The sequence below is a fragment of the Heterodontus francisci genome, chromosome 2, assembly GCF_036365525.1.
Source record: "Heterodontus francisci isolate sHetFra1 chromosome 2, sHetFra1.hap1, whole genome shotgun sequence".
Taxonomy (NCBI): domain Eukaryota; kingdom Metazoa; phylum Chordata; class Chondrichthyes; order Heterodontiformes; family Heterodontidae; genus Heterodontus; species Heterodontus francisci.
This window is the reverse complement of record NC_090372.1, coordinates 107144900-107160642: the sequence shown is the minus strand read 5'-3', so window position 1 is coordinate 107160642 and position 15743 is coordinate 107144900. Positions and strand designations below refer to the sequence as shown.

The window sequence follows — 15743 nt, the reverse complement described above, 5'->3', positions numbered from 1 at the left end:
CAGCGGGGAGCAGGAAATGACCGATAATTGTCCAATTAATTGGTTTAATTGGTCGCTCACCTCTAGTCAGCTGGTGGCCGCACTGCTGAAGTTCCCACCATTGTGAAAATCCATGACGGCGGGAAGATGTCAGGCTCCCCTCCTGCCGTTTCCCCACCTTCCCCCATCATTTTACGAGGCCTCCTGTCTCCCAACCCATCCTGGTAAATCCAGCCCTATGATTCTATGACATCAGATATTCCATCTCTCTTGGTGTGTGTAGAGCCAGAACATCATAGAGTAGTTCAGTGAATTTGTGATCAGAAATTTGAGATCCTATTGGCCCTAAAAAAAAGAAAGGAATTTTATCTGTTACCTGGGAGTAATGCATCGTTATACAATTTCAATGGAAAAAGGTAGCCTTTATATATATCATAGAATCATCGAAATGTATAGTCATTTGGCCCATCGCGTCCATGCCAGCCAACAAGTAGTCATCCAGCCTAATCCCACTTTCCAGTTCTTGGTCCATGGCCTTGTAGGTTACAGCACTTCAGTTGCATATCCAAGTACTTTTAAATGTTATGAGGGTTTCTGCCTCTATCATCCTTTCAAGCAGTGAGTTCCCTCTGGGTGAAAAAATGTCTTCTCGAATCCCCTCTAACCTCCTACCTCTTACCCTAAATCTATGCCCCCTTTGTTATGGACCACTCAACCAAGGGGATAGGGCCTTCCTATCCACTCTATCTAAGCCTCTCATAGTTTCCACACACTTTCAATTAGGTCTCCTCTCAGCCTCCTCTGTTCCAAAGAAAACAATCCTAGCCTATCCAATCTTACCTCATCACTAAAAAAACTCCACTCCAGGAAACATCCTTGTAAATCTCCTCTGAACCTTCTCTCATGCAATCACATCTTTCCTATAGTGTGATGACCAGAACTGTAAGCAGTATTCCAGCTGTTGCCTAACCAGTATTTTATACAGTTCCAGCAATACCTCCTTGATCATATATTCTATGCCTTAGCTAATAATGGTAATTATCCAGTATGCTTTCTTAACACCTTAGTTATCTGTCCAGCCACCTTCAAGGATCTGTGGACATGTCCTCTAAGGTCCCCCTTTCCCTCTATACTTCTCACTATCCTACCATTTATTATGTTTTCCCTTGCCTTGCTCGCCTTACCCAAATGCATTATCTCACACTTCTCTGGATGGAACTCCATTTACCACTGTTCCACACAACTGACTAGTCCATTCATAACTTCTTGTAGTCTACAGCTTTCTTCTTCATTTTCAACTTGTAGCCAATTCTTGTATCATCTGCAAGCTTCTTAATCATACCCGCTACATTCAAGTCCAAATCATTGACATATACCACATATGGCTTTCTGGAAACTATGGCCAGAATTCTATTCAATTTTCAATGCTACTAAAGAGCACAAGTATGGCACAACCACTACAAAAAAAGTTTCTCTCCGTAAACAACTGCGTGGGCATTCTATGATCAGAAATGGGAGAGAAAGGATAATTCATATTCACTTATCACATTAATTGCTACCAATGGTGAAATTCCATTTATTTTGTGGCTTTGGTGTTTTTCAGGTAGTCACCTGGGATCAATAAATTGGCCTCAACTTCTGGTTGAACCTGTAACCAGTGACTGGTGGCACTGTAGCAAGATGATTGTGAAGTTGAAGTTATAAGTTTGCCATCGTGGTTCAATTATTGCACCACCAAATAGAATATAAGTGTCTGCATCATGGCTCACTGGATTGATGTTATTGTTAATCATAGAATAAAAGAATGATACAGCACAGAGGGAAGCCATTCGGCCCATCATGCCTGTGCCAGCATTTTGAAAGAACTATCCAGTTAGTTTCACCCCAATAGCCCTGCAATTTGTTCCCCTTCAAGTATTTATCTAATTCCCTTTATAAAATTACTACTGAATATTCTTCCATCACACTACGCTTTCAGGTAGTGCATTCCAGATCATAACATCTCACTGCATAAATTTATTTTTTCACATATTGCCTCCGTTTCTTTTGCCATTTACCTTAAATCTGTGTTCTTTGGTTACTGCCACTTCTGCCACTGGAAACAGCCTCTCCCTATTTACACTATCAAAATCCTTAATAATTTTGAACCTCTCTATCAATCTCCCCTTAACCATCTCTGCTCCAATGAGAACAATCCCAGCTTCACTAATCACTCAACATGACTGAAGTCTCACATCTCTGAACTATTCTAGTCAACCTCTGCACCCACTCCAGAGCCTTGACATCCTTCTTAAAGTGTGGTGCCCAGGATTGGTCAGTACACTCCAGATGGGGACTATCCCACGCAGGGAAGTCACCCAGTAAATCGTGGGCAATCTGTGACCCACGGAAGGCCCTCTCTAGCAAATAACTCACCTTATTAGACCCCCTTGCTCAGTATTCAACGCACACCCTCCCCACCCCCCATTGACAGGGACTGCTGGACTGGCCCCGACAACCTCCCCTCACTTACCTGGAGCCCGGGGCTCCAGCACTGGGCCTGGATCCAAGGCATCTGCAGTACCAGTAACTGCTTCCAGTGATGCTGCCAATGCTACTGAGCTGCTGGCCCTCTGATTAGCCAGCAGCTCTTGGAGGTGGGATCCCTGTTTCTATGATTGGGGGGGGGGGGGCCTGAAGATGGCCCCAGATGAAGCCCACCATAGACCTCGACGCCAGCAGGGCCTGGCCCGATCCTCCTCAGTGGTGAGGCATTATGGCCCCGGCTGCTGTGCGATGGGACCACGAGTTTAATGTTCCAATCAATTAAATTAATTCATTTAAATATACTTACATTGCCTCCTGATGGCCTGCCGCAATCTTCAGCCCAGCAGCCGGCACTCCTGTGTCTTCGGATTCCTGTCCGGGAAAACTAGGCCCAACACTGGTGGGGAGGGTGGAGGAGGTAAGTTTATCAAGGTGGGGGAGTGAGGGACAGGGTCAGATTAGTGTCATGGGTGTAGGGGATGGTGGGAAGGGTTGTAGTTTAAACTTGGTGTAGTTTGTGGGGGGGAAGGTCAGATGGTAAAATAAGTATTTTGGGGAGGAAGGGCAAATAATTAATTTAATTGTTATTGAGGGGGTGGGAGAGGGGCAAAATAAATGTATTCATTGAATTTTATTTCATCGATCTTTAAATATTTTCATAAACTGGTAGGGCTGATAGCCCTTTATAAATGGTGCCAGTGCCTGTGCACAGGCAGCTAGCACTGTTGCCAGGGATGGACAGCCCGCCCCCTCCACGTGATTGGGGGGTTGGCCAGCCCCAGCTATTTAAATGAGCCACTGCGCTTGAGATTGTGGTGGCTCTGCGCGGGCCGCCATTTTTGAAGATAAAATCCATCCCAATGTGTGGGAAACAGTCATTCATTGTGATTTTCCCCAGAGCGGTCAGTTCATGGTCTGAGGGCAGGCTCGCTGTCTAAGTAAGGACAGTAGGCGAGCTCTCAAAGCTGGAGGGCCAATCAGAAGCTTTCCAGCCTGACAGCAGAAGCAAGCTGCAGTGGCAGGTAAGGGAGAGGGTGCTCCAAAATGGAGGCATCCTCTCTTCAACTTTTTATACATTTGAACTAAAATATACCTTTTGCAGTCATGCCACCACTGTGGGGGGATGGAGGGTGCCCCTTTATACAGTGGTCTGCAGCTTAGCTGCAGCACACATACTGGCAGGGAGGACCTCTAGGTCTGCCTGGAGAGCTGGTTGTCTGGTTTGCTGCCGGAAGGCCAACTGGCAAATCCGAGTCAGTCTCCTTTAATTGGCTTTAATAAGCCCGATAGGCTACCAGCCGCCTCTGACCCCAGCCCCATTCCTGGCTAAAAATCAAGGCCGTGAGCTCTGTTTCTCTCTCCACAAATGCTGCCAGGCCTACTGAGTATTTCTAGCAATTTCTGTTTTTATTTTAGCCTTTAATGATTCTGTGCAGACATTAATTTATAAACCCATATTTGTCCAAGTGCCAATTAATTTTGTCCTGGATTCTCTAAAAGTTTCCCCCCATGATGTTATACTGACTGGCTTGTAGTTGCCACGTTTCTGCCTCTTCATTTTTTGAATGGGGGTGTAACCTTTCCCAATGTTAGGGTCTGATCAAGCCATCAGAAAAGAATTTTGATACCGGGGATATGGTGTATTACAAAAGAGAAGGGCAGAAAGAATGGAGAGGGCTGGGAAAAGTTATAGGCATTGATGGCAAAACGGTGCTTTTGCAACATGGCAACCAAATCATTAGAGTACATTCCTCGTGGCTTATTGGCACTGATTATACATTGACAGAATCTGAACAAATGATGGAGACCGACGATGCACCTTCTAGTTCGCATGCACATATCTCGGACCTTTGCGAGCAACAGATTGTGGCTGATAATGGGCTGACTGGGAGTGGACTGCTGATAGTGAAGATCCAGATAAGTCCATTTATCCCAAAGGTCAACTGCCAAAAGTTGGGACTAGAATGACATATATATGCCAGCAGGGACCAGTGAATAGAGGGAAACCACCATTATAGGAAGGACGGGAAAGCCACAGGGAAATACAAACATTGGCTGAATGTGCAAGACAAGGGACAGGATATCAGACCTATAGATTGGCAGAAGGAAGTGAAAACGTGGAAGGCCAGAAAACGTATAAGTTCGGATCGTGGGCCTGAAGATGATCATAGTCCAAGGAAAAGGCCACGAAATGAAGTCTGGTTGTAGGAGGGACAGATTGAGTTATGGTAGTCCAGAAAGGGATAGGAACTGTAGTAGGGGACATGGTTTCACAAGAGCAAGGACCAGAGAGCAGGTGAGGGGCATCACAAGAAGTAGGAGCCCTTACAATAGAGAAACTCTAGTAGCTACTAACAAGTTAGATGGTAAATTGATAAAGGATGCCAAGCAAAAAGAGCTTGACAGTTGGAGAGAGTTTGGTGTATACAGGAGGTGCCAGATAGAGGACAACCAGCATTGTCCCATAGATGGATCTGTACAGAGAAAGTACTTCCTGATGGTACGTATAAAGCGAAGGCTAGACTTGTAGCTCGGGGATTTGAGGAATGATTAGGCGATCAGGAAGTTAGAGTGAACTCCCCAACAGCAGGAAAAGCAAGTTTGCGGATTTTGCTAGCCCTTTTAACCGCACACTCATGGGAATGTAAGTCCGTTGATATCAGAGCAGCATTTTTGCAAGGGGAGAAATTTCAAAGGGAAGTATTTCTAAAGCCACCAAAAGAAGCTGGAGATATAGAAAGGAAATTATGGAAGCTAAACAAGTGTGTTTATGGGCTAAATGATGCATCCAGGGTGTGGTATTTTTCAGTTAGGTCCGTCCTACTAAAAGCTGGTTGTATTCAACTAAAGGTGGATCCGGCAATGTTTTATTGGTACTATGAAGAAAAACTAGCAGGCATTTTCTTGATACATGTGGATGATTTTCTGTGGGGAGGATCTGAGGCATTTGTGAAATTTGTGGTAGATAAAGTTCTGCAGGAATTTAAAATTGGAAGTCGGGCTTCTGGAGCTTTTAAATATATAGCGTTGAATATTAGACTAAGTTGGGGGTAACCCTAAATCAACATTCTTAGCTAGAGAATGTTAATCGGATCCCAACAAATTGGGCAGATCCTCACAAAAGGTAGACTCCGAAACCAAGGCAGAATTAGACCAGTTAAGGAGCTTAATCTGGCAGTTGAACTGGTTGTGCACACAAACTAAGCTGAATGCTTGCTATGTTGTATTAGAATTGAGCACCATGCCGAAACATGCTACTGTTGGGGAAGTGCTGAAAGCAAATAAGACATTGAAGAGATTGAGTTTTGACAAAATGTACACTCAAGTTTCCAGCATTGGGTGACCAAGAAGAAATGAAATTGGTCATTTTTAGTGATGCCTCACACGCTAATGTCCCCGATGGTTATTTGAGCACAACAGGGTTCATTATATTTTTGGTGGGAAGAAATAACAAATGTTGTCCGTTAGACTGGTAATCGAAGAAAATAAAAATGATAGTTTAAAGCTGCTGAGACAGCACTGCTAGAAGCGATAGATATGGGTATGTATTTATCAAGTATTTTAAAGGAACTCTTGTATAAGGGACAATCGGAGAAAAGTTTTCCTGTAGAATGCTACATAGATAACCATTCATTCTGGAACAATGTCCATTCAACAAAAGGTGTTGCAGAAAAGAGACTGAGGATTGATCTCACGAGTATAAAAGAAATGTTGGAAAGAAATTTCCAAAATAAAATGGGTTGACACAAGTCATCAGTTGTCAGATTGTTTTACTAAGAGAGGTGCTTGTTCAAAAAAAATTGTTGGATGTCCTCGAAGAGGGCCGGCTTATGTTATGATAAGTTAGGAAAACATGGAAAATTTATTTTACGATAAGATCGCTTTTTCTTTAAAAAAGTTTTTTTTTAAAGGGGGGAATATACAGCAAGTTAATGGCTGGTGCTGTTGAAAGTTAATGATAAATAATGTAAAGAAAAATGTGTCATTATTTTGTTTTTTATTTTTTATATATACATTTAATTTAAAGAAAAAAGGGGGAATCTGTTAGGGTCTGAATATGTTAATGGATGATAAATACCTGGTAGTTCAAGATAATAGGGTGAACAGGTGTTCATTAGTTAATTGTATTCAAAGTGTGTATATATAAAGAGCCAGCCAGCATTGGCTGCAGATGTTGTTTGGAATGCAAAAGTAAGCTTTGTGGCAAGCAATAAATAACTGCCACCAAAGCATCCTAGTCTCAATGTCTTCACAAACAGACTTGGAATTTCTCTAACATCCAATGCTCCAGTCCTCTGGCACCACTCCTGTACTTAAGAAGGATTGGAAGATTGCTATTACTACTTTTTGGCTTTTTAAAATCTTTTTGCAGACTCATTGATAGTACATAAATGTTGATGTAGTTTATTCTGATAAATCAGGGCAGTTACAATAATGTTGTTAAGACAATGGTTAAAAATGTGCATTTTTGCCCCGTAGCCACTTGTTGCAGGAAAGCCAACTTTTGTTTGTGTTTAGAAATGGCACATTTCTCCACTTCAGCTCATCCCAGAAGTGATAGGTCACAAGTTCAAATCTGTACCATTTGTCTGATATGCAAACTTGTGAAAATTGATTTCATAGAATTCAACCATTTTTTTTTTTGTTCCATTGTCAGGTTGACCTGGATGCTCAGTCTTTGAATTCCAATGATGTTTTTGTACTAAAATTACCAAATATCTCATATCTCTGGGTTGGAAAAGGAGCCAGTGGTGAGGAAGAGAATGGAGCTATATATCTTACATCTGTCCTACAATGCAGGGCAACCAGGATTAATGAAGGGGATGAACCTGGTAAGATTTCCATCAGTAAATTAAAGTTTATTTTTTAAAAAGTCATAGGATTTGAAGATGTTTAAAGTCTATTAATTTTTATATTTGTACATAAATTATTTGCCTGTGCTTTCTTTTCTTTTCCTCCAGATGCATTTTGGAATGCACTTGGCGGCAAGAAAGAGTATCAAACTTCAGCTAAGTTACAAAGCAGTGGAGACAACTATCAGCCTCGCTTATTTGCTTGTTCAAATAAGACTGGGTGCTTTGTTGTAAGTTTAAAAAAAAACTAAATTGTATGTAGTATTAATATAAATCCACTGTGTGCTCCTCTATCTAATCAACCATAATATTTTTTCCTTTTTTTTTTACTTTGTCTGGAAAATTTGTGCTCATGAAGTTATGGAATGTTGATGCCTGAAATAGAAAAGTGTTTTATTTCCCAACATCCACAGCACTGCAATAAAAAAAACAGAAAATGCTGGCAATACTGAGCAGATAGGCAGCATCTACGGAGAGAGAAACAGAGTTAACAGGCTGGATTTTATAGAGGCCTCGACATCGGGATCTATGGCTGGGGGGGGAGGGGGGCATGAAGATTGGCCCGGATGAGACCCGCCAAGGACCTCAATGCTGGCAGGGTCCGTCCCCATATTGTCAGAGGCGGTGAGGCCTCTTGGCCCCCTGCTGCTCTGCGATGGGACTATAATTTAGATATTCAAATAAATTTACTTACCTGCATTAATGATTTTCCCGTTGTCTCCTAAAGTGCCGCCACGATTTTCATCCTGGTGGCTGGCACCGCCACGCCTTCGGATCCCCGTCCTTGGGAAACGAGGTGCAACACTAGTGTGGAGGGGGGAGGAGGTAAGTAAGTTTATCAGTGCAGGGATAGGGGGGTGCGGGGGGGAAATGGGGTCAAATGAATGTCACTGGTGTAGCGGAAGGCGGGAAGGGTTATAGTTGAAAGTTTATACAGTTTGGGGGGAATAGGTCAGATTGTGAAGTTGTGTTTTTTTGGGGGGGAAAGGGCAAATAATTTAATTGATATGGGGGGGTGGGAGAGGGACAAAAGAAATGTATTTTCTTTCATTCAATATTTCTTTAAATATTTCAATTTACTGGTAGGGCTAACAACCCTTTTAAAATGGCATCCGTGCCTGTGCACAGGCAGCTGACACCATTGCTGGGGATGGACAGCCCGCCCCATGGGGAGGGGCGGTGGTGTGGTGGTGGTGGTGGTGGTGGGCAGCCTGCCCCGGCAATTTAAATGAACTTCCGTGCTTGGACTCGTGGTGGCTCTTTGGTATGCAGCCCGCTCAGGCGGGCCACCATTGTTTTCACCATTATAAAATTCAGCCCAACATTTCAGGTTGATGACCTTGCATCAGAACTGGAAAAAGTTAGAGATGTTGAAGGTTTTAAGCAAGTACCGAAGCAAGGAATGGGGGGAGGAATGGGAAGAACAAAAGGGAAGGTCTCTAATAAAGTAGAGGGCATGAAAGGTTAAATGACAAAAGGGATGATGTGCAAGGCAAAATGAGCTGGTAATGGGTACAACTAAAGAAACAAAAGATGAGTCTAGAAGAGGCGTAAATGGGAAACACAGAATCATCACCAACAGTTGTCATGCAAAAAAAAAATGGGAAAAGAGTGTGGTTTGAAATTGTTGAACTCAATATTGAATCCAGAAGGCTATAAAATGCCTGCTCAAAAGATAAGAAGTTCCTCTAAGTTACATGGAGCTTCACTAGAATAGTGTAGGAGGCCGAGAATGGAAAAGTCAGAGTGGGAGTGGGGCGGAGAATTAAATTCTCTGGCAACTGAAAACTCGGGGTCATGTTTGTGGACTGAAATGGAGGTGTTCCACAAAGTGATCACCCAATCTGTGTTTGGCTTCCCCAATGTAGAGGAAACTGCATTGTAAACAGCGAGTACAGTATATTAAATTGAAAGAAGTAGAAGTAAATTGCTGTTTCATCTGGAAGGGATGCTTGGGGCCCTGGGAAAGGAGGAAGCAAAAGGGGAGGTGTTGCATCTCCTTTGCTTGCATGGAAAGATGTAGTAGGAAGGAGAAGGGATGCTGGTGGTAATTGAGGGTGTCAGGGATGGTATGGCCCCTTTTGGAATGCTGAAAGGACAGAGGAGGAGATGATGTGTCTGGTAGTTGCATCACGCTGAAACTGTCAGAAATGGCAGAGGATGAGCATTGGATGTGGAGGCTAGTTGAGTGGAAGGTGAGGATAAGGAGAGCCCTATCTTGGTTTTGGAAAGGAAAGGGTGAGAGAAGAGGTGTGGGAAATATTCCAGCATTTTTTGTTTCAGATTTCCAGTATCCACAGTATTTTGTTTTTGTAACCACAACACTGAACTATCCTCAGCTTAGCACTAATCACACTCAGAAAAGTTGCAAAGATGGCTTGAAGCCAATGGAAAATTAATGCAGGGATGTTACTGAGATTGGGAGTCAAGATCCTTTGTGAGAGTAGAAGGAGCTGAACTCTGCATCAGAAGCTTGCTATGCCTGATTTTGGAATATTGAAATATAGGAACAAGAGTTCTCTGTTCACCCACTAGGCTCACAATAAATCACCGAGATATTGGATAGTTAATGGCACACTTTGGCCCATAGAGGAACTTGGGCTCTTCTACGAGAGTGGTCTGAGACATTGAACCCAAGAAATTATCTAGAATAAAAACCCAAATGTATAGCAGCCTACTTTGCTGCAAATCCAGCTCACAGCTTGATCTTGGATCTCATACATGAGCTGAAGGAAGCCCTTCCATTGCATGCCTAGGAGCTCTCCGCAATAATGAAGAGCCATGTGGAAATATTTAAGGCATGTTACAAACCTAACCTGAATTTGTATTTTGCTGTCACTGAAGAAAGGTAAGAAAAATTAAAGTGCCATACCTTTGAAACCTGGTGGATACAAACTTCAGACTTGGCTGGACCCTGTGTGCATACTGAAGTTGCATTTACCAGAACACTCAGGTACTGATATGATTTAGCAATTGGAGTAGATTCCCTTGTAGCTTCCAATCAATATCTTTGAGATTTCCTATTGAGCAAAATGCTACCTTACTTGGGAATCCATCACAATATTCCACTGATTAGCCCATAAATCAAGATTATGGTGGAGCAGACTAGATTCCCAAGTGAGACGAACAAAAATGCTAAAGATTCTATGAAAAGGAGCGTCAGTTATATAACATACATGCCAAGTCCATCCTTCATATTGCTATCAACAAATCAGTGATGAAAATATAGAATAGGATTAGTGATCTAGTACATCTCTGCCTGATGACAGATAATTGCCCTTCCATCAGATTAGTTCATTAAGGCCTTTATTTATTGTTTCAAAAGTGCTTCCATTTTTAATTTTTTTTTTGTTGAGAACTTGTGTTAAAACTTAAGATTCCTTGGATGTGTTTCTTTTTTACCAAGTTCACTGACAGGAGAAGATATTGTTTGAAAGCCACCTGTGCTGGAGGCCACCTGTGATTTAGGCTCAGTAACACTGAACCCTTGGTGACTTGGGGAAAAATGATTTCAAAGAAGCCACATGTCGAAGTTTGTGGAGGTCAGGAGGTCGACTCACTGGGGTTTGAACATTGTTTTCAGTTTTAGTTGTGGTGTGAACTGTTTGAAGACAGTTGGTCTTTCCCTGCCAAGGAGAAAAGAAATCACCCAGCTCACCACCTTCTCTACCTTTTTGAAGAAATCCTGCCAAGATCCAGTGTGGGGGAAAAAAAATCCCTGGTGCTGTATAGCTCTTCAGCTGAAAAAAAAATCCTGTGATTCAAGTGTGTGCTGGTGGAAAAACATTGATGCTACATTTCTCCTAGAAGGCCTACGAGAATAATTCTTGACATGTCCAGAATGGACTGCTTCTGAAACAAACCCAGTGACCCATCTCCCTATAGCCAGATGCCAGACCCAAAAAAGAAACAACTGACTTCCTTCCATATCATTTTTCATCAAGAATTCACAAGTATTTGGCCAAAGTAGTTTTTTTTTTCTCTTTTGTAACAGACCTCTGCAGAGTGAATTTGTGTTTTTTCCAGTGTGTGTTTGAGTGTAATTGGGGAATTTTTAAAAAAGGGACCTTTTTTATATTTTAATCGGTGTGTTAATGCTTTGCTTCATTACTGGTTAAGCCTCATTTTATAATAAACTTTCAATCTGTACAACTGCTAAATCAGCTCCCTGCTATAGTAATTAACATCTGTTCAGGTAACCACTTTCAGCTGACTGACAGTTAATTGCCACTAATAGGCAGTTTCTGTTAACTAGCTATCTAAATTTAGCTTGCAGTTTCTTTAACAGATTTTTAAGTTTTAAGTTATTTTCTAAATGTTAAACTAAATTTCAGCTTGGAAAATACTTAGAGAATTCCCACTGACTTTAGCATTGTTTTAATGAAGCACTAATTCACAACTATTCTCTTTTCCTTGCAGCACCCCAGTAGTTACAGCCTGCCAAATTTACCATCTCTTTATTCCAATTCTCTGCTTTCTGCCCATTAATCAATCCTCTGTCATGTTAATATATTACCCCAAAACCCATGAACCCCTATCTTTTGTCATAATCTTTAATGTGGTACCTTGTCGAATGCCTTTGAAAATCTATATATACAACCACTGTATCCCCATTATCTACCCTATTAGTTACATCTTTAAAAAAAAATTAATTAGTTGATTCTGCCTAATCATATTTTCTTAAGTGTAAAAAAGACATTATGATAAAACAGGATCTGGCCAGAGTGGCTGGGAGCAGCTATTTGTGGGAAAGTCTACATCAGACCAGTGGAAGTCATTCAAAGAGGAAATAATGAGGGTTCAGAGCCAACATGTACCTGTTAAGGTGAAGGGTAGGACCAATAAGTCCAGGGAACCCTGGATGACAAGGGATGGAGGATTGGATCAGGAGAAAAAAAAAGGAGGCTTATGGCAGATTTGGAGCGGTGAAAACAGCAGAGACACTGGAGAAGTACAGTAAGTGTAGGGGGCTTAAAAAAAGTAATTAGGGGAGTGAAGAGGGGACATGAAAAAACACTTGTGGGCAAGATGAAGGAAAATCCTAAGATGTTTTATATGTATAGTAAGGGCAAGAGTATAACCAAGGAAAGAGTGGGGCCCATTAGGGACCAAAGTGGCAATCTGTGTGTGGAGCTGGAGGACATAGGTGAGGTTTTAAATGATTACTTTTCATCTGTGTTCACTATAGAGAAGGACGATGTAGGTGTAGGGATCAGGGAGGGGGTTTGTGATATACTTGAACATATTAACATTGAAAGGGAGGCAGTATTAGCTGTTTCAGCGGGCTTAAAAGTGGATAAATCCCCAGGCCCGGATGAGCTGTATCCCAGTCTGCTATAAAAGCAAAATACTGCGGATGCTGGAAATCTGAAACAGAAACAAGAAATGCTAGAATCACTCAGCAGGTCTGGCAGCATCTGTGGAAAGAGAAGCAGAGTTAACGTTTCGGGTCAGTGACCCTTCTTCGGAACTGACAAATATTAGAAAAGTCACAGATTATAAACAAGTGAGGTGGGGGTGGGGCAAGAGATAACAAAGGAGAAGGTGCAGATTGGACCAGGCCACATAGCTGACCAAAAGGTCACGGAGCAAAGGCAAACAATATGTTAATGGTGTGTTGAAAGACAAAGCATTAGTACAGATTAGGTGTGAATACACTGAATATTGAACAGCAGCAAGTGCAAACCTGAAAAAAAACCTGAAAAAAACAGTGGGTAAGCAAACTGAACAAACTAAGATGAAATGAAATAAATGCAAAAAAAGATAGTAAAATTTTTTTAAAAAGAATGTAAAAAAAAAGGAAGAAAAAATAACTAAAAATGAAAGTAAAATGGGGGGCTGTCATGCTCTGAAATTATTGAACTCAATGTTCAGTCCGGCAGGCTGTAGTGTGCCTAATCGGTAGATGAGATGCTGTTCCTCGAGCTTGCGTTGATGTTCACTGGAACACTGCAGCAATCCCAAGATTGTCCTGGGATTGCTGCAGTGTTCCAGTGAACATCAACGCAAGCTCGAGGAACAGCATCTCATCTACCGATTAGGCACACTACAGCCTGCCGGACTGAACATTGAGTTCAATAATTTCAGAGCATGACAGCCCCCCACTTTACTTTCATTTTTAGTCATTTTTAGTTATTTTTTCTTCCTTTTTTTTTTACATTCCTTTTTTTTTTACATTCTTTTTTACATTTTTTTACTATCTTTTTTTTGCATTTATTTCATTTCATCTTAGTTTGTTCAGTTTGCTTACCCACTGTTTTTTTTTCAGTTATTTTTTTTCAGGTTTGCACTTGCTGCTGTTCAATATTCAGTGTATTCACACCTAATCTGTACTAATGCTTTGTCTTTCAACACACCATTAACATATTGTTTGCCTTTGCTCCGTGACCTTTTGGTCAGCTATGTGGCCTGGTCCAATCTGCACCTTCTCCTTTGTTATCTCTTGCCCCACCCCCACCTCACTTGCTTACAATCTGTGACTTTTCTAATATTTGTCAGTTCTGAAGAAGGGTCACTGACCCGAAACGTTAACTCTGCTTCTCTTTCCACAGATGCTGCCAGACCTGCTGAGTGATTCCAGCATTTCTTGTTTTTGTCCCAGTCTGCTATGGAAGGCAAGGGAGGAGATAGCAGGGGCTCTGACATAAATTTTCAAATCCTCTCTGGCCACAGGAGAGGTACTGGAGGACAGTGAATGTGGTGCCATTATTCAAGAAGGGTAGCAGGGATAAACCAGGTAATTACAGGCCAGTGAGTCGAACATCAGTGGTTGGGAAACTATTGGAAAAATTTCTGAGGGACAGAATTAATCTCCAGTTGGAGAGGCAGGGATAGTAAGCATGGTTTTGTCAGGGGAAGGTGATGTCTAACAAACTTGATTGAATTTTTCGAGGAGGTGACTAGATGTGTAGATGAGGGTAAAGCAGTTGATGTAGTCTACATGGACTTCAGTAAGGCTTTTGATAAGGTCCCACATGGGAGATTGGTTAAGAAGGTAAGAGCCCATGGGATCTAGGGCAATTTGGATCCAAAATTGGCTTCGTGGCAGGCAGAGGGTGATGGCCAAGGGTTGTTTTTGCAAGTGAAAGCCAGTGACCAATGGTGTACCGCAGGGATCGGTGCTAGGACCTTTGCTGTTTTGTAGTGTACATTAATGATTTAGACGTGACTATAGGAGGTATGATAAGTTCACAGATGACATGAAAATTGGTAGTGTTGTAAATAGTGAGGAGGAAAGCCTTAGATTACAGGACGATATAGATGGGCTGGTAAGATAGGTGGAGCAGTGGCAAATGGAAGTTAATCCTGAGAAGTGTGAGGTAATGCATTTTGGGAGGACTAACAAGGCAAGGGAACATACAATGGATGGTAGGACCCTAGGAAATACAGAAGGTCAGAGGGACCTTGCTGTACTTGTCCATAGATCACTGAAGGCAGCAGCACAGGCAGATAAGGTGGTTAGGAAGGCATATGGGATACTTGCCTTTATTAGCCGAGGCATAGAATATAAGAGCTGGGATGTTATGATGGAGCTGTATGAAACGCTAGTTAGGCCACAGCTGGAGTACTGTGTACAGTTCTGGGCACCACACTATAGGAAGGATGTGATTGCACTGGAGAGGGTGCAGAGGAGATTCACCCGGATGTTGTCTGGGCTGGAGCATTTCAGCTATGAAAAGAGACTGAAAAGGCTGGGGTTGTTTTCCTTTAGAGCAGAGAAGGCTGAGGGGGAACCTGATTGAGGTATACAAAATTATGAGGGGCATTGATAGGTTAGATAGGAAGAAACATTTTTCTGTTAGCGGAGGGGTCAATAACCAGGGGACGTAGATTTAAGGTAAGGGGCAGGAGGTTTAGAGGGAATTTGAGGAAAAAATTTTTCACCGAGAGGGTGGTTGGAATCTGGAACGCACTGTCTGAAAAGGTGGTAGAGGCAGGAACCCTCAACATTTAAGAAGTAATTAGATGAGCACTTGAAATGCCATAAGCATACAAGGCTATGGGCCAAGTGCTGGAAAATAGAATTCGAATAGTTAGTGCTTGATGACAGGAACAGGCACGATGGGCAGAAGGGCCTGTTTCTGTGCTGTATAACTCTGACTTCCTTAATAGATGCCAGCATTTTCCTGACTAGATGTCAAGTGAGGTAGGTAAACCTATAGTTATACTTGGGGATACAGGAGCCGCCCAAACTCTTTTGCTGGGGGGAGGCATAACCTTTCCACAACAGTGCATTGAATGCCAAGGTTTTAGTGAATGGTATTGACGTGGAGTATATACCCGTTGCTTTGTATCCAGTGCACCTGGAGTGTGACCCAATATCTGGAACGGTAACTAGGAGTTATCCATAGTTTGCCTGTAGATGGAGTTGACCTACTCCTGGTG

The 15743-nt window shown here is 42.2% G+C and overlaps 1 protein-coding gene across 1 annotated transcript in view; it reads left to right on the top strand.

The window, feature by feature from the left end:
• scin (scinderin) overlaps positions 1 to 15743 on the top strand; it is a 164871-nt gene that overhangs the window by 123763 nt on the left and 25365 nt on the right. The window contains exons 12-13 of the mRNA XM_068009548.1: positions 7163 to 7337; positions 7467 to 7588. Of these exons, the coding sequence (XP_067865649.1) occupies positions 7163 to 7337; positions 7467 to 7588 (297 nt within the window). The remainder of the gene's footprint in view (positions 1 to 7162; positions 7338 to 7466; positions 7589 to 15743) is intronic.